This window comes from Acomys minous, assembly GCF_964271855.1.
Source record: "Acomys minous genome assembly, chromosome: 1".
NCBI classification, from domain to species: Eukaryota; Metazoa; Chordata; class Mammalia; order Rodentia; family Muridae; genus Acomys; species Acomys minous.
The window spans coordinates 149704295-149729081 of record NC_140483.1 but is presented as its reverse complement, the minus strand read 5'-3'; the positions used below and the strand labels follow the sequence as shown (position 1 = coordinate 149729081).

Genomic DNA, 24787 nt, shown 5'->3' with positions numbered 1-24787 from the left:
ATAAACCTAGAGAAAAAGGCCTGTCTTAAGTCTTCCCGTGTCTGGTGAAATGCTACAATGGCTCAGTTTGAAAGCTACCTTTGTCCATGACCTATCTCTTTCCTGGAACATAAACAGGACTCCTGGACATCCATCACTCACTGTTTTGGATATGCTCTGAAGGTGTTCATCTTGAGGGGGCCAAGTATGGGTTTTCTGTATCCTATCATGTACAAGCAGCCACAGAGTGATGCCAGTAAGCAAATAACGTGCTTTTGATGAACTCATGAAGTAGTAGTAAGCTCCCTTTGCCATGGGCAGCACACGTCTGGATTAGTCCTCATTCAGACTCCCATGGAAAGGGTTCCTATGCCCTCCTTCCTCACTTAAATGTATCACTATGTCCCAACAAAAAGTGGAGGCGACTCTCCTTGCCAGTAGCAGCTCTGTCTCAGGGCCAGTTCAGAGGTTGTTTTTCTTGCCTTTCATCCCAAGGTTTTTAATTAACTGAGGCCTCAGAAACATCTCAAGCTGTAGACCCTAGAGACCAGAGATGTTTATTCATCTGGAGCAGGCAGTGCACAGGTGCAGAAACCTCGTCTTATTACTCTGGGATCAGCCCCAGTGTTGATCTGCTAGGCAGACATTTGACTGCATCAATGAGATGCCCAGACCAGATGCTCTCTGATCTGCCTTCAAGTGGAGATGGAGGGCAGAGTCAGAAGTCAGCAGGTACAGCTGTCTTAGGGCACCCTGCCACCTGTGGACTGGGAGCCTCATCTTTGACCTCTAGCCTTACAAAAAGTGCTGTCTTTGGTTGGACCCAGCTTTCACGGTCTATGGAACACTGAACTGGGTGGCACCAGCTTCCCAAGGGTAAGAGAGTGATGCCTGGGATCAAAGCAGGTGCCGTGGGTCAGACACACCTGGGTCCCAATCCCAGCTTGTTACCCAAGAGTCCCTGGACCGTAGGGAAGTTACTCAGTTTTTCTGAACCTGCTTTTGTTGTTTACCATCAGGGATAACAGTCATATCAGCCACGTTGGGTTTAATGAATTTACTCTAAGCACTATATAGCATCCAAGACAGTAAACACTCACTAGTGGCAGCCACAGTATTGGTGCGGACAATATTCACATATCCAGAAAACTCTCTCAACAAATGAACAGAAGAGCCCATGCCACCAATGACAGGTGATGGGATGACACAAAAGAACAAGTTTGGGGCTGACTTTCCACCTTGTGGCTATGGTTACCACAGCTCTCCATATCCCCATGGAATAAATTGAACACCTCTATATCTATACACCAGAAACCCAAAACTTTGCCAGCAATATCATCATTGGATAAAGGATATTCAACTCACACACTATGTAAATATTCCAAAAACTGGATATTTCGGAATTCTGAGACACTTCTGGTCTCCAGTATTTCAAATGTTCCAATGTGTACTGCATGTATGGTGGGCCAATACACACTGTTTGTATGTGTCCTGACTGTTGACTGTGGAAATTCCTTCCAAACTTCGGGGTCTAGACTGTAGGAAATTGTTAAATAAACACCGCAAAGCCAACTGATTCTCTTTCCTTCTCTCTCATGGTAGGCAAAGATCCCAAGGCCAAATCTGAAGGCATGACTAATGAGAGATGGGGATCTTATATATTCCAGGCATCTCCAAGCTGCTGGTGAGATTGTTCCTATTGTTGGTTGGTTATACTTCCATTGGCCTCACTTTCTTTGACACTTGCCTTCATTTCTTCATTTGTTTTTAATACAACAGCTCTTTGGGGATGACTATGAGCTACTTTAAATTCTTCGTGAAATGAAGCAGAACTCCAATAAATACAGTGAATTAAAAGAGTAGAAAGGATACAGACAAGCAAAATAAAAACAAAAACCCATAGTCTTTCCCAGCTTTGAGCTTCATACCCACAGCAGGAGGCCACGTGACACTGCAGCTATCTGTAGTGCCGACAATGCTGGATGTAGAGAGCCCTTTGTCAAGTGTTCCTGGCCTCCTTGCAGAATCTCTCCACCTCTCTCTTCCTTAAGACTCAGCTCAGACAAGGAAAGTCATTGAGCTTGTTGGCCATCAAAGCTCTGATCCCACCAGGCAGCAGTACGGGAAATGACTGCAGCCAGCGAGGACTCACCGTGGATGTTCTGGGCACGGGCTCCACTGATGGCCTCCACCCAAGCTGGGATGGGGCACAGCTACCGCAGCACATGGGCTAAGGAACCAGAAGCCAGGTGATTGAGGCAAAACACCAGGCAGGAAGCTGAGGGCCAAGAATCCCTGCCTAAACACTGCTGCGCAGCTTTTGCCTGGCTCACAGGTGGTTGGCCCAGCCAACAACCATCTCTCATCTCATTAGACTGCAATGGATGGAGGAAATGGAGCACTGAGGATGTTGGGTCTTCTGTGAGATTTGGGCACATCACGGGCATGCTGGCTAAAGGCAGTGGTTCTGGAGAAAGGTAAGCTACTTTATAAATGTCTCCAGCCTGGCATCTGAGGGACACCTGGGCAGAAGAGTAGATGGCACATGCTGTTTTGCACACGTGTGGTAAATACTAGAAAGCTTTCCAGGGTTAGAGGCAAAAGAAAGATGATGAGAAAGAAGAAGAAGGGAAGGAAGCGAGGGAGGGAAAAGGATGGGAAGAGATGCAAAGATCAGCAGACTGCAGGACAAATAAGACTGATGATTCAAGGAAACTTTCTCCACCCTCTGGCAAGAGGATCTTTTGGCCAATGCTTCCAATACAAAGGACTACCATTGGCTAACAATGTTTTAACTGGATAAGAGTAAACTCAAACAACAATAATAATAATGATACTACTACTACTACTACTACTACTACTACTACTAATAATAATAATAATAATAATAATAATAATAATAATAATAATAATAGCAGCAGCAGCCCAAGTGGGTCAGTCCATGTATGTCTGTTTGTCTATAACCCCAACAACTCCAGGAAGTTGATGAGGCAGGTAGAATCTGAGTATGAAGCCAACTTGGGCTACACTGAGAGACTCTGTTTCAAAAACACAAAACAAAACAACAATGAAAGCGAAACCCAAGTGTTCTCACAATTCTCACAAGGATCCCTGCTGATCAGTGGGGATGCACATTCAAGGACCCACCGTTGCGCATCCTGTCTCACAGGAATGATCTCGTCTTACAGAGAAGCTACACAGAGCCACAATCCAGTGCCTATTCCATGGGAATTCTGTCCAGCGGTCCACTTTTGTGCTTTGGGACTCTTTCCCCTTGTTCATTTCAAAGCAAATGCCACTTTGTGCTTTGGAAAGCATCATTTCTGTTTGTTTCTCATGCCTTCCTTCCCCAGACTCACTTTACACACAACAAAGGATTCAGAATGGGAAATTCCTAACTCCCAGGACAGTGAAGGATGATTTTCTGAGAATCCACCCCCCAACCCCACCTTGGCCTCCTTCCAGGAAGGAATTCTCCTGACAGGAAGGTGTTTTGTTCATTGGATACCAATGGCTGTCACTGTAGCTTTGGCCCTACAGGAACAAAGCTCAGGGAAGAGGGCAGTGCTGCTGTGGCATGCAGGGCCCACCCTAAAAACAGTGCCGCACTACCTCCCACCGGGACCCAAGAAACTGGAGTTAGTGTGAAGGTTACCTCGGTGCAGCACGATGTGGTCGATCATGTTGCGTTTGTATTTGGTGTGATAGAGACAGAGAGGACAGCGCAGGTCTTTGGGGCCTTCCTCCGGGACCGCGGAATGCCCAGCTTCCACGTGCATAGTGAAAGCAGACCTAAGAGAGAAGGGACAGAGACCATGACAGTCACTGAGAGGTCTTCTGCTGGCACATTTCCCATAGGTGTCCACATGTGGCTCTCCTGATTGAGATGCCTAAAACTGTTCTTCATGTCTGTGGACCATATTCTCCTTGGCCAGTTCATCCATCAGTGAACACAGACATACAGAGGCAACTGCTCAGAACCCGGGACCTTTGTCACTTGGCTGCAATCAAGGTTTTGTGTATAAAATAAATAAACACCTTAAACACTTCATTCTTGAAAATTAGAAATTGCCTATTAAGCCAGGTCTGGCAGAGCATGTTTGTAAACGCAGGCTAGTCCGAAGGCCAAGGTTGGAGGATCACAAGTTTGAGGCTAGTACAGGTTAAATATAAAGTTCAAGGCCAACCTGGACAACTCAGCGAGAACCTTGATGGAGATCAGACGTAAGCACACATGTGCATGCATTCTCTCTCTCACTGACACATACACATACACAGACAGGCAGACAGGCAGAGACAGACAGACAGACAGACACACACACATTCACACATGCATGCAGACCCACAGACACACTGAAATTACTTGCTAGATAATACAAGAGCAAAATCCCTCTGAGGACTACCTTTGTCTCACACTGGGTATTGGAAGGACTGTCCTAATCTTGGCTGACCCATAAACCGCCTGTGCGAGTCTTCACACCCCCATATGTGAAGGGTGAGGAGAGGTTGTTGAGGTGTCAGCTATGGCGGCTGTGGCCATGTTCTCTCAACTCTGAACCACATCAGTTAGAAAATGGAGAGACAGCCCTGCTGCCACTTGCCCAACCCATCTCACATTGTCACACTTGACAAAGCCTCACAGGTCTCATAGAAAACCCATAGCCAGATGGTAGGATGGCTCAGAGGATGAAGGCATTAGCTGTCAAGTCTAGTGATCTGACTTCAGCCCCCAGGACCCACATGATGGAAGGAGAAAACTGACTCCCACAGATGTAGGACTGCCTCTCTCCTATAACCCCTGTGTGCGCATGGGTGTGTACACACACAGATAAATGGTAAAAGTTCCTTTTAAAAAGGTTTCCCTTCGGCAACCTTCCTCTAACAAGTCCCTTCTCACTTTTCCTTAATACATTTAATTTTCTTTTAGAAGAAAAAAAAGATAAGATCTAGAGTTTAACACACACACACACACACACACACACACACACACACACACACACAGTGTATGCTCTCTGAAAAAGAAACAAACAAACAAACAAAAACATGTCCTGTTCCCTGCACTTGGCCAGGGCAGCCCTTTGATATGCCCCACACTGTTTAGAAGCCCACGTGCTCTGACTTTTAAGATGTTCTGCTCTTCGTAACTCTGCACCCCCTTCCACAGCTCCCACCTAGTCTTTCTGAAACTAGCTGCTTCTGTGAAGACTGAAGCCAACCTTCACCTCACACACTGACAGAGCCTTTCTGGGGCTGCAGGCAGGGAAGAGTGTGGTGAGGGCTGGAGCAAGGGCAGCCACTTGACGGCTTTTCGCTACCTTTCTTCATACCACTTACTTAAAGCCGGTGTAAAAGGAGCAGTCCTTGCATTTGAAAAGCTTCTTCCCACCATGCTTGTCCCGGTAATGGCGCCTGATGCTCTGGATGTAGCCAGAAGAGAATTCACAGAATTCGCAGTGAAGAATGGCTTCTGCCTTCTGCTCAGTGCCAGCGGCGCTCCCAGAAGGAGGCACAGGGCTAACACGGCTGTTGTTTCTTGCCAGGGCAGCCGACTGGTAGTGATTCAGCTGCTGCTGAACGTCAGGTGGCTCCGAGTAAGAGGAGTCTGTGGAGAGACAGGGACAGTGACTCGGACCACAGAGGACATCAGTGGGGATGGGGTTGGGTGCGAGGGCAGCGGCTGCACTTGGCCTGGAAGCCCTTTGAAGACCTCAGGGTCTCCCCTGCCACTTCTATGAAGACATAATCAGCAACATAGAACAAGAGCAACCTACTGGGGCTTGTAATATAAGGATGAATTCCAGCCCTGCGCAGTCCCCTGCGCATAGCCCTGCGCCTGCGCGCAGCACCCTGCACACAGCGTAGCGCCTGCAATCCCAGGGCTGGGGAGGTGAGACAGGAGGATACTGAAACTACTGGCCAGCTAGCCTAGCTGAACCCTGCCTCAAAAACCAAGGAAGACAGGAGACATCGACCACTGTCCTATATGTGCACACACACAGTTTAAGCCCACAGCTCACCTCTCAGCGTCATCAATTTCATCAGCTCACCTCCTTTGTCACATGTCTGCTGTTCTCTGGTGTGTCATGGGCACACGTAAGACCTTAGATTCCATAGGCACCATCCAGCATTACCTGTGGCACCTGCTGTGCACAGGATGGACACACACACCCCACCTCTCCTTCCACTTGAAGGGCTGTCTATCTCTTCTGGCCAGCATCATCTGGTCAGTTCTGAGAAGCTTTTCATGGGGAATTACATCTCTCACCTTCATTATACTGTTCAACCCAGAGCTGAGGAGGGCATGCAGAGGGAGAGAGATACTTCTCTGAACATGACTCTGAGGCCTCATAGTATTTAGAAATAAAATTCTGAGGCTAAAAGTTTCAAAGGAAGAAAGTAAACTTTTTTTTTTTTTAAGCTGGCATATGACAACAGTCTACCACAGAACACTCAGCCTCATAAATGGGATAAAGGAACCAGCATGGTGCATATAGGCATCTACATGGGAAGGGACTGGATGATGCAACATTCCACCTTGCCGCCCCCCCGCCCCCAAGCCCTGCAGCTTGGAATTCTTCACACCAAATAGATTATTTAAAAAAAAAAAAATCAGACTTTAACATGAGTGTTCAGGCACATGGTACTCCCACAAATACAAAAATGTTTTATGCCTTTGGAGTCAAGAGATTTAAATTTTAAAATATAAAAATCCGATAGTGTTCTCCTGGAAGAATCGTTTCAGGCTTAGCATTAAGATGGAGATTTATTCACAAATCCCATTAAAATGAAATTCCAAACAAGTTTCTCTGAAAGGTATTTTTAAGTTAGAAGTTCTGAGGGAGAAACAACGGAAATGGATGGTAGGAGCCATAACCCCAGGAGCTTGAAGGGCAAGTGCTGGTGACACAGGATGGGGCTGAGGGAGGGGAAGGGGGACTCTAGCACACTCCTTGGGATTCAGAGGTCCAAATTCAGCACTACTGTCCCATGTAATCTGCAGCTGCCAGGGGTCCAGGAGGAAGCGTGTGAGAATGACCCTGAAGAATTTCAGTGTAATTTTCCTTGGGATGAAAACACAGAGCTCAAGCTGGGCGTGGTGGTGCACACCTTTAATCCCAGCACCGGAGAGGTAGAGGCAGGTGGATAGAGTCCAGGAGAGCCAAGGCTCTGTGTAACTGAGAAACCTTGTCTTGAAAGACCAAAAAGAAACCAAACCAAACAACAAACCCACAGAGCTCTTTCTTTTTCTTCCATAAGCTAGGAGGGGACAGATATTGTACAAGCCTTCTCCTGATGTGACAGACACTTCACTTTCCAAAGCATGGTTCCCCTAGGCGGGACACGGACTAATCTTGTAAAACCAATTCTTGATCAACCAAGATCAACCATCATCCCATTAGCCTCTTGGCAAAGAAAAGTCATGCGGAAGCAGCCTCCCAGATGGCAAGATGGCGCAATCCCCAACCCATCCCGACCAGCAAAATACTAAGATGCCTTTAGCTCCTTGTTGCCCTGTCTGTCCCCAAATACAGGTTCCTCAAGATAAGGAGTAAACCTTCTGTAAACAAACCTGCCAGGCACAAAACTAAAACAAAGGGAAAGCAAGTGGATTAATCTATGCAAGCCTGCCTGGCTGTCACCAGATGTACCTGGGGAGACAAAGGAAGAAGGGAAAGACACAGCTGGCACATTGTTTCAATTCCTTTATTTATTTCACTTCCTTTACTCCTCTACCCTCTGCTGTTGAATCCACCCAGGACCGCAACAAAGTGATTGTCAACTTCTCACTCCTCCCTTCACTAGCAGATGGTGGCTTAGGCCCCAAGACTCAGTTACACCACACTGCGAAGCAACACTCCACTTTTCCTGCAAACAGAATCCTGGTGTGGACTGAGCCCACCAACGAGTGTCCCCAGACAGAACTCCTGTCCTCTTACTAGATAAGGTTCTCCCCTGCCTTTAGCTCTGTTGCCCAGCTTCCCTGAAAACAACAGGCTCAAACCAAGCCTTGCTGAAGGAGATCTGTTCCCTAACTACAAATCCACCCAGAAAACAAAGAAAAAGGCCCCAAGGAAAGGTCCAGTTTGTAATAAGTGGTTCGTAGCTCCCTCAAGAATCAGCACACATGTAGGGAGACTCACAGGTTAGTATCCAGAGCACATCTCAGTCTCTGGGTACCTGGCAGCTTAAATCCCTTCCCAGCAAAACTATAAAGCAAGAAATGGCTCCGAGATGGGTGTTAAGCCGGGCTAACCTCTATCTTCACCTGCCACTCATCCATCCAGACATACATTAACTACCGATTAGGCAGACCTCTCTAGAAGGGACTCTTCTTTAGGTGAACACACGTTGTTGTTTTTAGACTCTATTGCACATCATCCTATCCATTTAAAAAAAAAAAAGAGCAAAAAAACAGACATATAAAAAAAAAATCCAACCCAAATTCTAAAATCTCGTAGGACATTTCAAAAAAACGAGACTCAACAATGCAAGGGAAACAGCTGCTGCTATCTATCCACTCTCCCAGCACCCTTTTTCCCCTCCTGGTTAAAATTGGACAAGCAAACTCACTCAAAAAAGCAAATCCTACAGCTATGGCACATCTGTAATAGTTCCCAGGGTGGCAACCCACTTTGCAGGACTGTTCAGGCCTTGGCTTTCTCCCAGGTGCCAGCACCCAGCCCCTAATTTGTAAACAGGGTAGCACTCTGAGCACAGTTCTCTCAGACACGCATTTCTATGACTCCATTCATCTTCAAAGGGGCAGCTCCCTAAGCAATGGAAGCATCCAGTTTGCTTTTGCATTGCAACCCTGAGAATGAGAGAAGGCCTGGGCATGGAGGCCAGGATGGGCAGACTTCTACAAGTTCAAGGCTAGCTTGGTCTACATAGTGAGCTCAAGGCTAGCCAGGGCTAAGTAGTGAGTTTCTGTCTTAAAAAAAAAAAATGACATGCAGGATAGACTGTGTTCACACAGCCCTCTAAAACTCCTCATGCTGAGAGGGGGCTGGTACACACACGTATGTGAATGCAGGTTAGCACTAGGAAGGAGACTTCAAAACACGAAAAGACTGAATTCTAAAGGTTCCTTCCCAGGCCCCCTTCCTGGTTTACTGAGTTCTTAGAAGACTAATTGGGGATTTCTTTCTAATTCTAGATCCTCTGGAATGCTAGCCAAGGCCAAGTGTCCATCTTCTGAGTTTCGGTTTTTCTTCATCCTCCAAACATTAGCTATTGCATAAAAAAACCACAAGAAATTGACTTCTCCAGGGCAAAGACCCAAAGGAAAACTTTGCAGGAACAATGTACCTGGAAGAAGGAGGCTTTGGATGGACCCACAGTGCTGAGCACACTCTTGTCAGCACTGTCTTGGGGCCAGGATATGTTGCTAGCTCTGGCAACTGCAGGCCAAAAAAGGCATGAAGGTATCACCTAGCAACTCACATCACTTAGTGGAGGGAACTGGTAGGTGACTGTTAAGAACACATAGACCTGCTTAACATCTCCAGAACTCATTGCAACGACTGAAGCAATGAAAGTGGCAAAAGAATAAGCGGGCAGTCACAGAGAGCATCTCTGCCAGGAGGTTGAGGACAGAGGATGAACAGGGACCAGTGTGGGGCAGGGAGTAGATGGCCTTCCTGCTTGCTGCTCGAGTGGTACAGAACAGTGCCAGCGGAGATCAAGTCTCAATTTTCTGCAACTCCACAAAGAAGCTGTAAGAGACAGACTTGAGTAGCCAGGAGCCACATTCAGTTAGTTATATGTGAGTCGGGTTTTTGTGCCAACTTGGAAGACAGGCTCGACGGTTAGCGGGAATCAAATACCAGGAAATATATAGACAGAAGAATTTCAGGCAAGTCCATTTCTCAGGAGGACAGAAGGCAAAGGATTATTCATCAGCAAATATTTAGTGAGCATCTGCGTAAACAGGAGACCTGTTCCGGGACTGTTAAGACTCGATGCCTTCTTCAAGCAACTCATTGTCTCAGAAAGACATATAAGTGATGACCGCGATGCAATGCAAACAATCGGACATTTTACACAGCCATCTGTGAATGGGGGGGGGGGGGAGGGGAGTAGGCAGAGGAAGAGGGACACAGCATCATTTAGTGATTGATTGTGAGAGTAAGGGAGATGGAGCAGGGCTGTCAGTAGGACCCCAAGTATCCATTAATAAATATGCCTGGTATTAATTACTGTGCTAATTAATGAGATCAAGATAAGACCTATGGATGCTGAGTGTTTTATATGCCCCAGCTCTAGTTAACAGCATACATTTGGAGATAAGGAAAGAGAACTTTAAACAACTACATTCTGACAATGAAAGAGAAAAAAAAAAAGAAAAGATGATGGGTTTGAGAGAAAAGTCTGGAGTAAAGAGCATCAGTTGCTATAGCTAAAGACCCAAGTCTGGTTCCCAGCACCCACATCTGGCAGTTCAGAAACTCCTGTACTTCTTGCTTCAGGAAACCTGATACCCTCTTCTGGCCTCTTCAGGTACCAACACTCAATTGAACATAACCACACACACACACACACACACACACACACACACACACACACGTACGTCACCAGTCTGCATCACTCGTAATTAAAAATAAAAAGAAGGGGCTGGAGAGAGGGCTCAGCAGTTAAGAGCCCTTGCTGTACTTGCAGAGAATCTGGGTGCTGTTCCCAGGACCCACACTGGGTAGCTCCTATCCTCCTGTAACTATAACTCAAGCTTCTGGGGATCTGCTGCCCTCTCCTGACCTCTGTGGGCACTCAGACACACATGGACATAATATACATATGAAGACACTCAGGCACACACACAAATAAAATGAAATATTAAAAATGAGTCTTTTTTTTTTTAATTAAGAAGAGAACAAGGAGAGTGGATCTAAACAGAAAAGCCCAAGCAATAGAAGAAGTGGTATACAGCTTGTGAAAACAAAGCTTTGAAAGCTCAAAGTTAAACGATAGTGTAACAACTTCCAAGCGCTCAGGAGCACAAGGATCGCTACAAGCTCATGACCAACCTTGTCTACATGCTGAGTTCGAAGCCAGCCTGGATCACATAACAAGACCTCATTCCAAAAACACAAAAGGTTAAATTTGCATCGATTATAATTTTCTGCAGAATAGCAAATGATTCATCAGATAAAGGTTGGTTAATTTAAATGTAGGTATAGAGATCCAAAACAGGCTAGGGGGAGAAAAGGGTAAAGCTGAGATAAACCGGAACATGATTTCACTACCTCTGATGGAAATTGGGAAAGGCTCACTAGCCCCGGAAGGGGAGCAGCTAAAGACATACTGTAGCTGACAGCAGGGAGCTTCTGGCACACATGGCATGCAGCGTCTAAGATGCAAGCACTTTGAAACTTTTCCAAAAGCAATCTGAGTATTTATGTGTGTGTCAACAATATTCTAGGAATCTGAAGTGAAGAGAGTTATGATGCCCTGGGAAATGCAATGCTCCTTTGGGATGATGACACTAGTCCTTCGTCAACAGCTGAGGAAAGGTTTCAGAGGACGCCTCAAAACCACGCAGTGTGCTAGGAAGCAGCCCTCTCAAATTCTTCCTCTTGCGTTTTGAATGTTAGTGCATAGTTCCTGCCCTCATTCACATTAGAGAGGTGTAACCACGTGCGAGACAAAAATCTCATGACCCACCATCATCACTGCCATCACATCCATCCTACGCCTTCACAGTCCGCAGAGACTACCTGTTCTTACTTCCTCCAAGATCTAGTCCAAGCAGCGCGGAACACTTGATTATTATGGTGTAAGGACATAGATCATGTGCAACACAGATCTTTAGTCTTGTCCAACCCATGGCTCCAGCTGCATTTCTGGCCAGCTCCTGATTCTTTGAACATGTCACATACGTCATTGATGCTGGCCCTTGAGCAGTCTGGGTTATTCACTGTTCTGTAATTCCCCACCAAGCCTTCCAAACTCTATTGAAAAGTCACCTCCTTTGTGAAAAATTTCCCTCCAATCCAAATGAGGTTTTTGCTCAAGTCTATAGTTTGTCAACACACACACTTCTGTAGTTCTCTCCATGACCTACTATATTTCATGCTTTTAAGCAGCAGCACACTCAGCTGGACCAAGGCTCCCAATGGCAAAGTCAGCCACGGCTACACCTTAGGGAGGAATTTTGTCATTTGAGGTTTCTGCCGCTCAGATAACCCAAGCTTGTATCAAGTTGACATAAAAACTAAGCAGCACAGTTATGCAAGACACAAAGGCATAGAGATCTACTGTACAACAATGTGTGATGTAGTTTTGTGTGTATGTGTGATGTAGTTTTAATATGATGTTGAATATTTAAAATTGGGGAAGAAGGTATAAGATTTGTGTCGTGTTGTTTTATTTTGGGGGAGGGGTTTCGAGACAGGGTTTCTCTGTGTAGCCTTGGCTGTCCTGGATTTGCTTCGTAGACCAGGCTGGCCTCGAACTCACAGAGATTTGCCTGCCTCTGCCTCCTGAGTGCTGGGATTAAAGGCATGCACCACCACACCCAGCTCTGGTGTTTTTACAATAATGCTTCAGTGTTTGGACAAGATCATCTGTTAGGCTTACTCAGTTATGGAATTTAAGAAAATATTTGCTGGGTTGATTTTGTGCACAGCTGTGGCTATTAAGTCACAAAGGTACTTTTCATATTTGTTCACAGTGTGATCTATAGCACAGGGGCAAGATTTCTTGTTCATCCTTGGCTCCTCAGGAAGAATGTCAAGTACACAAATGTCTGGAAAAGTATGTAAGAAAATGTTTGCTAGACTGAACTTATGAAGAAAAAAATAACATGCATAAATGTGTATGTGTATATACACACATATATGTTGCTTAGTGTGGTGGCTTGAACAGGAATGGTCCCATAGGCTCATGTATGAGAACACATGGTCATTAAGAAGTGGCGCTGTTTGACAGGGATTAGGAGGGATGGCCTAGTTAGGAGAAGTGTGTCACTGAGGTGGGCTTGGAGGTTTTAAATGCTCAAGCAAGGCTGTGTCTCTCTCTTTCCTGCTGCCTGTGAGTCTGGATGCAGAATCGTCAGGTCCTTTCTCCAGCACCATGCCTGCCTGTGTGCCACCATGCTCTCCTCCACGCTGTTGGTGTCTCGCGCTCACGTGTCTCTTAACAGCAATAGGGAACACTGGCTAGAACATGTCAAGGGACTTCACGGACTTCAATAAATCTAATTACTTAAAAAAGATTTCTTGGACTCTTAAGTTCCTTTGTACCTCAATTCTACACCCTTTGTCAAGATGCTTGTACAAGAAAACCGGCATGCAGAATTACAGGAAAAATGACAGGTGGTCAAATCAGCCTTCCAGTTACTTCCACTGAAGATATTGGTTTTTTTTTTTTTCCCTATGGGCCATGGGTGGGGCAGAGTTGGGGACTGTGTAAGAAATGAAGCTCTCAGACACATGCCATCTCAGGTCTGGAGAGTGTCTATGGAGGAGTGTAACTCTCTAGAGACTGTTAATAGCTTTTTATTTCCTCCTTTTGATTGTGTCGAGACTCTCCAGGCCAAGGACACCGGCAGCACCTCGATGTCTTCTATCATCAGTGGAGCCCTCTGGCCTGGGCGCATAAGATTATGATACAATGGCCAGGGGAACAATGAGCACTGGGTGACTATATATAGGAGTTCTAGGCTTCGTTGTCATGGGAACACATGGAAAAACAAACACCTAATCCTGAAAATAAGTCTGAGGCCATACTTGAAGGAAACAGACACTGAAAACTTCCTGTCATTTTGATGACTAAAAACAAAACCTTGAAATATGATAAGGGAGCAGATGAGGAGGAAATCACAAACAATATAAAATACCCCAGGCTTCAAAACTACAGAAGCCGCCAAAACACGGGCATTTTCTCTGTTTGAGATGAATTCGCCATCACGCTTCAGCTTTTTGAATGGGTCTCTCAGAGGCCACCCCTGCATGAGTTTCAGGCTATCTCTCGTTCAGTATGCGGTAGACTCTGGGCCAGCCTGGGCTAAGTCAAGAAGATACCTTACTTTTCCATGTGCTTGATCTTACTAAAAGGTCTTCCACTTGTCTTTCTGTATCTTTCAACTCAGTAGCATCAGCAATCACCAAGTCAATGAGATCAGATAAATCTTGATTGATTCATTCTCCTCTTTTTGTCTGCACGTAAGGCAACCATCTGGAAAGTTCTCTCATGAACCCACTGTCCCTGCTCATGTTCAGGCTCTCACAGTTCTTTACTGCAAGCCCTCCTTACAGACCCATCTACTGACTGCTCTTCCACATTGGAGTCCTTTCTATTATAAGACACAAGTGTGACCATAACATCCACCCCCTGCAAGAAAGCATCCCCACCCCAGATGCATGTGGTTCCCATACTGAATTTAATACCAGCCACAAAAGCTTCTCAGATGATGTGTTAGCCTGAGATACTCTAGTCAATCAAACTGAACTCAATTCAAATCTGCTGTCACTAGGAAGATTCCCTTTGATTCTTCTGGATGCACACTTACTGCATTCCCCTCTGGGTCTCTCCTACTACTACTACTCATGATGCCATATGGAGATCAACTTATTTAGCCCAGCACACTTTCAAAGCACGCTATGCATCCAGGCATCGCTCCATCTGTAACTCCCACTCTGCAAGGTGACCTCCCTTGGCTCTTTACTCAGGGCTTATCCTAAAACAAGAGCCTAATAAACCTGCCATGAACACCCAGAGTTCAAACTGAAAACATGGGTCTGCAAAACTGAGATTTAAAAGCAAAAGCCAACTGGCCAAATGCCACTCTGGCTTTGGATGCCAGCTTAATGGGGCCTTCCCACTGAAACACTGACCCACTTTCACCGAAATGGGCTTGGGTCTTAATTACAAGGACAATGGTTTCTAGACAGTGGAATTTGGGAACCACAGGCATTCGAAGAAGCCAAAGGCACTCATGTTTGACTGTACCTCGGAATCAGCTGTAAAATAGCACTGTGAAATAGAGGGTGCTGGAACATCTGGACACCACTTGAGATGACGCCACGGTGCAGCGTTCGTCTCCCTTTTAGGCAGCCACAGATGTTTGCGAGATGCTCAGCTGTATTTGAGTCACACCCATTGAATACACCCATGACTTTAACACAGTCAACACTGAGACCCGTTCAGTAGGGCACTTTGCAGCCCATGACAAAGTTTTCCTGCGTTACCCTCAGGCATTTTCCTCTCCGCATAATATTTCCCACCCTCAGGAATGTGCTTTCATGCTTGATATGCTAGTATACAGGTTGTTAGTCTTACATGACGGCATATGGCAGCTCAGAGTAGCTATGATGGCTTCATGTTAGGCAGACTAGTCAACAGAGAACCAGCAACCTAACCTGGGGCTCCTGTGTGGCCCAGTTTTATAAAGTGTCTTTTCCCCCGCCTCCTGCCACAGTCATTAAGATACAGTCTTCACTAGATGGTATTCAGAACTCAAAAACTATTCTTTACAACCCTCCTTGAAACAGGCTGGGGACTTATTTGCAGGGAAACAAATGAATTCAAGGGGAAGGGGCCTTTTCCTAAAATTTTTTTTTCTCCCTTTCTTTTTTATAAGGAAACTCTGGGTGGCATCTGTCATTGTTAATTGAGAGGTTCTTTCAACACCAAATGCATATTTCACCTGTGACTCTTTTGAATTGTGTGACGGGGAAGTGATGTTTCCTGCTGTTCGTTTAGCTCCTATAGATGTCTTTAGCACACTGAACCATCCAACAAAAAAAGCGCGGAGTACAAAGGCTCCTTTCTAGAAAGGGCTTGGCCTCCTCCACGGAGTGCTCCCGAGTAACCTCTGAAGGTATTTAGAGCTCACAGGCCATGGGTGCAACCGTGGTGCATCCTGAAGACCTGCCTTTAAGGAGCTGGTCACTGTGTACGGAAGGCTGGCTGCGAGCCGAGACGTGTGAGCCAGACAGGAAACCATTGTGGAGATTGCTTAAAAGATTAACCGGGAAGAAAGCACATCTGGTCGAGGCACAGATATTTAGAGACGTGGAGCGCTCACGGGGACGGTATGGAAATCAGGTGAGAAGGGCCCGGAGAGTGTGCGGGAGCAGCAGCACTTCAAAGCACAAAGCTATTCTAAAACCTTCCCCAAGCTGGAGTCTCTGAACCCACAAACCCAGTGGGTTTCTTACCCTTTCTTCCTTTATTTCCACTTATTCTCACGCAGTGGAAGAAAATCTTCGCTCTGGGTTAAGCTATATTTTTAATCACCACTAAAGCAGGAGGTTCATCCCTAGCAGAGTTCCTCTCCACCCACTTGAAATTCACCCAGAGGAGCAGTGCTGGGCGAAGCTGCTTAGGTAGTGTAAGCATCGCGAACATGCAGCTCCCGGGGAGACGGACTCCTGTAGTACTGGCTCTGTCTGGTATGCCTGATAGTCTCTTGCTTATTGTCACTATGACCTTTTAGAACTACTGCTTTCCACTTTAGAGATGACAAAACTGAGGGGAGGAACAAGACCCAGACAGTATTCCCCCTTCAGAGCATGCTTATGAGTCTCTCATAGCCCTGCAGAAACTCTCAACAAAGCCGTATTCTTGGTTTCCCCGTTTAAGGGAGATGGTGAAGGCCACCGTGATGTGACGAGAGTGTTTGAAGAATGCCTGTTACATAGAGAATGCTTCCCCTTCAATTAAAGCTCGCAGCATATAAACTTGCACCAAATATGAGTACTCCGGCCAAGCTGGGCATAATGGTACACACCTTTAATCCCAGCGCCCAGGAGGCTGAGGCAGCTGAATCTCTGTGAGTCTGAGGCTAGCCTGCTCTACGAAACAAGTTCCAGGACAGCCAAACAGCCAAGGGTGTTAAACAGAGAAACTCTGCTTCAAATACACACACACACACACACACACACACACACACACACACACACACACAGTATTTCAGCATCATTTTTCACAAGTGAAAGAGTCCAACCACATGGGCTGGAGAGTTGACTCAGTGGTTAAGAGCACTGTCTGCTCTTCCAAAGGTCCGGGGTTCAATTCCCAGCACTCACATGGCAGCTTACAACTGTCTGTAACTCCAAGATCTGACACCCTCACACCAATGCACATAAATTAAAAAATATTAAAAAAAAAAAAAGAGTCCAACCACCTTTACTGGACTATAGGGTTGAATCAAGTAATGTTCACAATGCCATAAAGATGGGACAGGGAAGTCATCCCAACTCCCATTTGGCTGGTTGTCTCTGTGCAAACCTAAATTCATGGCCACTGCTAACTTGATCAATATGTTGGGCATAGATGGTTAAAGTGGGGAAAGGGTCAACTATAGGACCTGGGTCGAAATCAAAGGCCGAGCTCATTAACACAGATAGAATGGAATGATCATCCCCACTGCGTTACTTAACAATGCATTCAGAACAGTCACATATCAGCTTGCAAAAAAATAGGCTTGTCAGGAAAAAAAAATTCATTCCCAAATTGGGGTGATTTTTCTGGCAACTATTCTGGGGTTCACTTCCTTTTGCTTTTTTCATGCTTGCTAGCAGTTTGAGCAAGGTTGTTCATGTCCAACTCATGGATGTGGCTTGTCACACTGGGGTTCCTTCCCAGCCACTTTCGCTAGCTTCCTTTTGACTGCATCTCTTGTGCCACCATGCCGAATACCTGGCTCTGCCTGATGTCTGTGAAGGACAGTGTCTGAGCTTCTAGGTTTGAATTTGGACTTTGGGTTTTTCTGTGTGACTGAGAAGGGCATCCTGGAGCCCCCAGGGAACCTCTGGCTTAGCCTAAATTGCTTCCCAGGACTGCCTGTCCTGAGAAGTCTGTCTTGTCTTCTTTTAACTGTTGGTCCACAAAATAAGAGAAAGGGCAAGCAAGTACAGAAGGCCACACAGAAAGAAAGAGCAAGACGGGCACGGTCTAGAATGTGAGAGCAGGGGCTCAAATAGACAAGGCACAAGCAATCTACAGCCTGGTGTGCGTGCGTGAAGATGCGGTACAGAGTGAGCCAGCAGGAAAGTGGGGCCCACGTAAGAACTTTCTAGGCTGATTTGGAAATTGTCTTGAAAACGAAGTATACAGTCACCGAAGGGCTTGAAGCAGGGCAGGGGAGAACTGGAGCCTTATATCTTAGCCACTTCTGTGTCCAGAAGTGATACCGTAGCCCTGCTCAAAGGGACTCACTCCCCTTCCCTACTGATGGTGGAGTCACACCAGCAAGCCCAGACTCCGTGCTCTGTTAAGGAGCAAACACTACTGTTTCTCATGTGGATTTTACTAGTGTGTTGGAACTGCTCATTTGAAACTCAGTTCCTACTGTTTGTGCTGCGCACATCTGGAATTGATTACAGGCCTGCCCAGGGAGAGGAAAGAAGGCAACACAGGGGTCTGCCTTTTTTGCTCCCTCCCTACCTTTCATGTGCAAACAATAATCATGGGTGACTGCGTGGTATATTGGCACACTGCACACAGTGTGTGCTCAGCATCCAAGCAGGCAGCCAATAGCCTAGAATCTTTGGAATACTTCCAGAACACCGAGTCCCAGGAATTACGCAAAAAGAACCCAGAGCTGCATTTTACTCTTCAGCTTTAATATCCACAAGTCAACTCAAGGACACTTAATACCCATGTTCTGGGTTCATTTTCACTTCACTGAATAGTCAAAATACTACTTTGTCAACTGATACCATATTCATCTGGATGTATTAGCTCTTTAGAAATGGGTTCCTTATTCATAACAAATATGAAATTACTGCATATTAGTGATTTTGAAAGATGTTTATTTTTTATGTGTATGTGTACATTCGTGTGTAAGTGTGTGTGTGTGAGTACAGGTGCCCAAGAAGACCAGAAGATGTTGGACACCCCCAGAGCTGGCTGTTGTGAGGTGTCTGAAGTAGATTCTGGGTATTGAACTCAGATCCTATGCAAGAGCTCTGTTCATTCTTAACCAATGAGCCACCTCGCCAATCCCTACATCAGCAATTGATAGAGGCAAAGATAATTGGATTTCATATTCCAAAAACGCTTTGGTTAACAGAGGCCATCACTCCACCACACATGTAGTGAGAATGAAACAAACAAACCAAGAGACTGCTACCTGCTTAGTTGAAAGAGTGTGGAACACTGGAGACTCATGAGCAACACACACACACACACATATGAGTTTTAGCTCTCTCTCTCTCTCTCTCTCTCTCTCTCTCTCTCTCTCTCTCTCTCGTTTATTGAGACAGGGTTTCTCTGTGTAGCCTTGGCTGTCATGGACTCACTTTGTAGGCCAGGCTGGCCTCAAACGCACAGAGACCCACCACACCCTGCTGAGTTTTAGATCTTGTTTCAATGTTTTATACTTTTTTTTTTCGAGACAGGGTTTCTCTGTGTAGTCTTGGCTGTCCTAGACTCGCTTTGTAGTCCAGGCTGGCCTTGAACTCACAGAGATCCACCTGCCTCTGCCTCCCGAGTGCTGGGATTAAAGGCGTGCGCCACCAAGCCCGGCTCACTTTATACTTTCGGAATGTGGAACATGAATGGCTTTTATTTTACATTTACAGGAGGATGTCTACTCCAAGAAGAGTACCTATGCCAGGTGTTTAGAATAAAGAGTTGATAAAAACCTTTGCCCTAATGAGCTCCCTTCAGGTAACATGATGGAGTTAGCAGAAGAAGCCAAAAGGCAGAGCAAAGGAAAGGCACAGCATCATTGGACTGGAGAGGAAGAGAGCGGACGCTCATCCAGGGCCATCACAGAGGTGCAGGAATTTGCTTGTAGCTTTGAAGGACAAGCAGGGTCTGGAGATGCAGAGGTAGATAAAAGGGTTGGAAAGCATAGACAAGGGTAGAAGAATGACGATTGTTCCAGTTTGGTAGAAGCAGGAGAGGGAGCAGCAGACAGAAGAAAGAAGGCTGGAGTGGGTAGAGAGAGTCCTGAGGCCAGCATCTTCTGAACAGGCTGTGGAGAGCTTGTTCATGGTTTCTTGATATAGAATGACAGGAATCCGTCTTGCTGAGGATCAGCTGAGGAGGTGGGATGCTGATGGCCGAGGGAAGAGATGAAACAGGAAGCAACAGGACAAGGTAGACACTACACATCCAGAAGGTGGAGAGGACTCTTCATGACCCCCAAAAGCTCCGGACCAGTTTGGAGGGTGATTGATATGTTGCCATGTAGAACTTTTGAGGTGAAAGCTAAGTAAATCCCAGGGATGGAGAAAGTAAGAAACAAACAGCAGTGCCTGGGACTCCCTCTGAGAGGTTAGAGCAGGACCAGGCAGCACTGGTAGATGAAAGCTAAATGCATGGGCCTGTGGAGGAAAAGGGCAGAGAACACAGCCAGCCAGGCCAAGGGAACTGATGGCAGCACTAGCTGTGAACACAAGGTCAAGGGAAGCCATTATCTGAGAGGCCAGAGGGGAGCAAGACCATCGTGAGGGAGAAGAATTTGCTTAGAAGAAAGCTTAGGAGTTTTAAATGCCATAGACAAAAGGGGGGAAGGATGAGGCAAGAGTAGAGAACGCAGACTTGGTTTGGGGACCAGTGTGCAAACCACGGATGGAGAGGAAGGCAGCAGGCGTAAACTGCCTGAAGTCAGGTCTCTTTCCTGGAGCGAGTGTTTCTGGAGTCAGTTGAGGAGAGCTGTTCCAGAAAATGCTGAAAGGACAGCACAGTTTCCTGCAGTTTTCGGCAAGAAAGACTAAATGCCAAGAAAGCAAGGGTGGCAACAGTGGTCCCTTCAAGAGATATGGGGGTACCAGAGAGTGAAATTACAAGAACGGACTTGCAGAAGGTCATATTCGAAAATGGCTTCAATATCTCAAACACAGAGCACTCTCCTGGGGCTTAGGGTGGTAGCTTTCCTAGAGTCCTCAGGGAAAACTGGCACATCTACAGAAGAGGTTTAAGGAAGTGGCATGGCAGGGAGATCGTGGTAAATGTTTTTAATCCTAGCACATGGAAGGCAGAATCAGGCAGAACTCTGGGGTTTGGAGGTCAACATAGTGAGTTCTAGGCCAGCTAGGACTACATACTAAGACACTGAATTTTGTTGTTTGTTTGTTTGTTTGTTTGTTTTTAAAGAAAACAGAGTAACATAGTAAAGTAGTTTTGGTATCAGGCGTCCAGCTCTATAACCTCACCACCACAGGTGTTAACAACTCAGGCACACCCCTTTTATAAACTTATTCCCTTCATCATAAAACAGCCGGGACCTGGTCAAAATAGTTCCTGTTTCATGGGACCGTTGTGTAGAGAAACACTTCCTACTGTCAGTATGAAGGTAATAAATGATAGTTATGAATTACAGCATGTGTCAGTAACTGACCATAAGACTAGGAATAGTCCAGCCAGCTATTGGGACTCTAAACACTAAAGAATTTCTAATAGAGGTGGTTTCCCCCAAAGCTCACATTTATATCAACTGAGTTCCAGCATCAGGACCACTTTCCAAACACCAAGTCATTTTAAATTTCCAAGAAAGCAAAGTAAAGGGACTTTATTTCAGACTCCAAGGTAAGACATGGGTTTGGGGGACATTTCCCCCTTTTTATTAAAAAAAAAATCACTATTGTTTGACTGGTGGTAAGTGATCATGAATTGATAAGATATTTACTTAAACTATACTGCCTTAATAATATCTAATATTTCCAAAATAATTTTGGATATTAGAGCACACCCATCTTATCTCATTTGATCCCCGAAATGACCTCAGAAAGTGGGCATCGTTATTTCACATAGTTTAGAAAATCAAGGCTCAGAGATTTAAGGATAATAGTGTGTGGTGTGGAGGTTGGCAGGACACCCACCTAAGAGTGCACATTTAATTACAACGTGAGTGGTTTTTCCTGGACCCGATTTTCCAGTCCCCCAACACTCCTCAAACTCAGTTATCTGAAAACTACCAGGTCAATGCAGTCTACACATTTCAAAATGATCCTTTGCCTAATTTTCAGCAGCTCTAGTGGAAGGAAAAACTGGTCCTCGTTGGCATTGGCTCAATCAAAAACAAACCCAGTGACACACAGCAAGAGGCCTCCCTCCAGGACAGCACTGCTACATCATTCCGAAATTCCACTGAAAAGCAACGATTAAAAAAGATAGAGGCAGAGCTCCCTGGAATATCTGAATGCTTCCCCTGTGTGAGGCTGCCTGACAGGCACCGCAACAACCAAGATGGAACACCTAGGGTGGAGTAATCAGGTGTCCCAGGTCTGTTGCTGTTGCTCATCTTCCCCTCCTGTTTAGATCCAGGAATCTCAGGGGCACAGAGCGAGCTGTCCCCCATAGTCTGCAAGTCCACCCTGGGGCACTGCTGGTCTGAACAGTTGTTTTATGTGACTGGTCCCAGCAGGTCCCAGCAGTCACCTCCCGAGGCTGAGAGCAAAAGTAACTGTCAGAGCTTCTTTTTCTGCTATTATGCCTTCTCTGGATTTCAAAAATGATAAATAAATAAACAAATAACCAATCTGTCTGGCCTTGCACAGAATCATGACTTTTCTGGCCCACAGGGTCCAGTCCTCTCTCGTAGCAGGTAACATGTATATCCTCAACACATACCCTAGGGATACGGTGACTCAGAGTACACGCATAAAAAGCAAAGATCGCAGGAGCAGAGGCACAGAATAACGGAGCCTTTCAAAAACAAAAAACTATTTTAAAAGAGAGAAAAGAAAACTTGAATTTGAAATTTGAACTGGATCCCTTAAAGAATCAATGTTTTGTAGCTGGGTGTGGTGGCCGACACCTGTAGTCCTAGCACCCGTGGCTGAGGCCAGATTACCATGAGATTGAGACCAGCATGCATGGGCTACATATGAATATACATATACAATAAATTTACACAGCTTAAGGATAATTTTGGCTAGAGAATGAAAACCTATATCAAAAAAAAAAATTAAAAAAACAGTCATTAAGAATAACAACAACAAAAGAATTATTCTTTTCAGGGTTCCATTATGGAGGTTATAAACTAAAATGCAAAACAGAAAACTGTAGATGAATTAGGAAAAATGATCTTATTTTGTTGCCATAACAACATATAGAATTCCCTGATTTTAATGTGCCTATGGGGAATTTCATTTACAATTCAACTGTCTGCCTGTGGTTTAGTTATAGTCACCAGGCTTCTTCCAGCAGAAGTGTTGGTGGCATTAGTCTAGCTTGCACACAAGGTAGACATGAATTCTTTCATCTTTCTTTCTCCATACTCCTAATTAAATATTTACCCAGGGGCAAAATTTTAAAACACTGTAAAAATCAGAATACTAATAAAACCACAACTTACAAGTACAATAATTTGCAATTGCCACAGCTGCTAACTATACAGCTTCGTGCACTGTTTTCTTTGGGACAAGAAAGATGGCAGGCTGCAGCTATCTGCAACGTCATCAACTCTACTCCTACCCCTTTTCCAGAAATTACTGTGGAATACTTATGAATGCACTGGTGTTATATGAAGAGAAATCTGAAGAATCTCACGTTTATTTTTAAAAGTAAATCGGATTTGAGATTAACAAAGATAACCTGGAAAAACAGATTGGAAAAGATTGGAGTTAGAGCCGGGAAGATGGGCTAATGTCAGAGGATGATGTAAGCCAAGGAGGAAGGGGGTATTCAAGGTTAGGATTTGGCAACTGTACTGGCTACTTTTATGTCAATGTGACACAAGCTAAGGGAGCCTCAGGTGAGAAAATGCCTCAGTAAGGTCAGGCTGCAGGCAAGCCTGTGTAGGAGCTGGTGGTCCCAGGCTCTATAAGAAGGCAGGCTGAGCACGCCACGATGAGCAAGCTAGCAAGCAGCACCTCTCTATGGCTTCTGCATCCTCTCCTTGCTCCAAGTTCCTGGCCTACTTGCATTCCTGTCCTTTGATGGGGAAATGTAATTTGAATACATAAGCCAAATAAAACCTTTCCTCCCCAAGTTTCTTTGGTCATGGTGTACCATCAAAGCAATAGTAACCCTGACTAAGACAGCAAGTTTGAAGCTAAAGAAAGACAAGGGAGGCAGAGAAGCCAGTATTCTGGAAAAAGCTCTCCTGAATGGCGAACCTTAGGGTCAGCATAGGGCTTGCAGGTAGGTGGTAAAAGAAGGCTCGAAGCAGTACTTACAGAGGACTTGAGTTTACAAGGCTGCATGTAGAGTGTCCAGCTATAGATAGGCAATTGGCAGGACAAGGCAACGCTTCCCAGCTGGGGAACCCACTTCTTGGCTTAGTTACTCCAGGAGTTTGATCTATTGGAATTCTAGAGTCTGATGGATACAGCTGGATAAGAAAGGAAGGCTGTGAGCCTAGCATTCAGTTCACAGAGGAAGATAAAAAGAACACTCTGGAATGTAAGGAAAAAAATAAAAGGGGAATGCCAAATAAGGAAGCACAAATATTTTTGAGTAAAAAAAATACGAGGAATTAAGTCACTCGGAGTTGAAGAAAGTGAAAGAGAGAGACATGGCTTGGTAGGTAAAGTGCTTCCTATCTAAGCCTGACAACCTGAGTGGAATCCCTAAGATCCACATGATGGGAGGGGAAAACTGACCTTTCCAAGTCGTCCTCTAATGTGCACGGTGACACACACACACACATACACACACACACACACACACACAGAGAAAGAGAGAGAGAGAGACAGACAGACAGACAGACAGACAGACAGAGACAGAGAAACAGACAGAGACACAGACAGGAACAGACACACACACACACACACACACACACACACAGAGAGAGAGAGACAGACAGACAGACAGACAGACAGAGAAACAGACAGAGACACAGACAGGAACAGACACACACACACACACGCACACACGCACGCACGCACGCACGCACGCACGCACGCAA

The 24787-nt window shown here is 45.5% G+C and overlaps 1 protein-coding gene across 8 annotated transcripts in view; it reads right to left on the bottom strand.

Annotated features, from left to right (window-relative positions):
• The window catches only part of ZNF462 (zinc finger protein 462), a 139512-nt gene that overhangs the window by 29464 nt on the left and 85261 nt on the right, over positions 1-24787 (bottom strand). For all 8 annotated transcript variants that reach the window (XM_084783100.1, XM_084783103.1, XM_084783104.1 and 5 more), the window contains 2 exons: positions 5314-5581; positions 3635-3771 (listed from right to left, as the gene is read on the bottom strand). In XM_084783100.1, coding sequence (XP_084639226.1) covers positions 3635-3771; positions 5314-5581 — 405 coding nt within the window. The remainder of the gene's footprint in view (positions 1-3634; positions 3772-5313; positions 5582-24787) is intronic.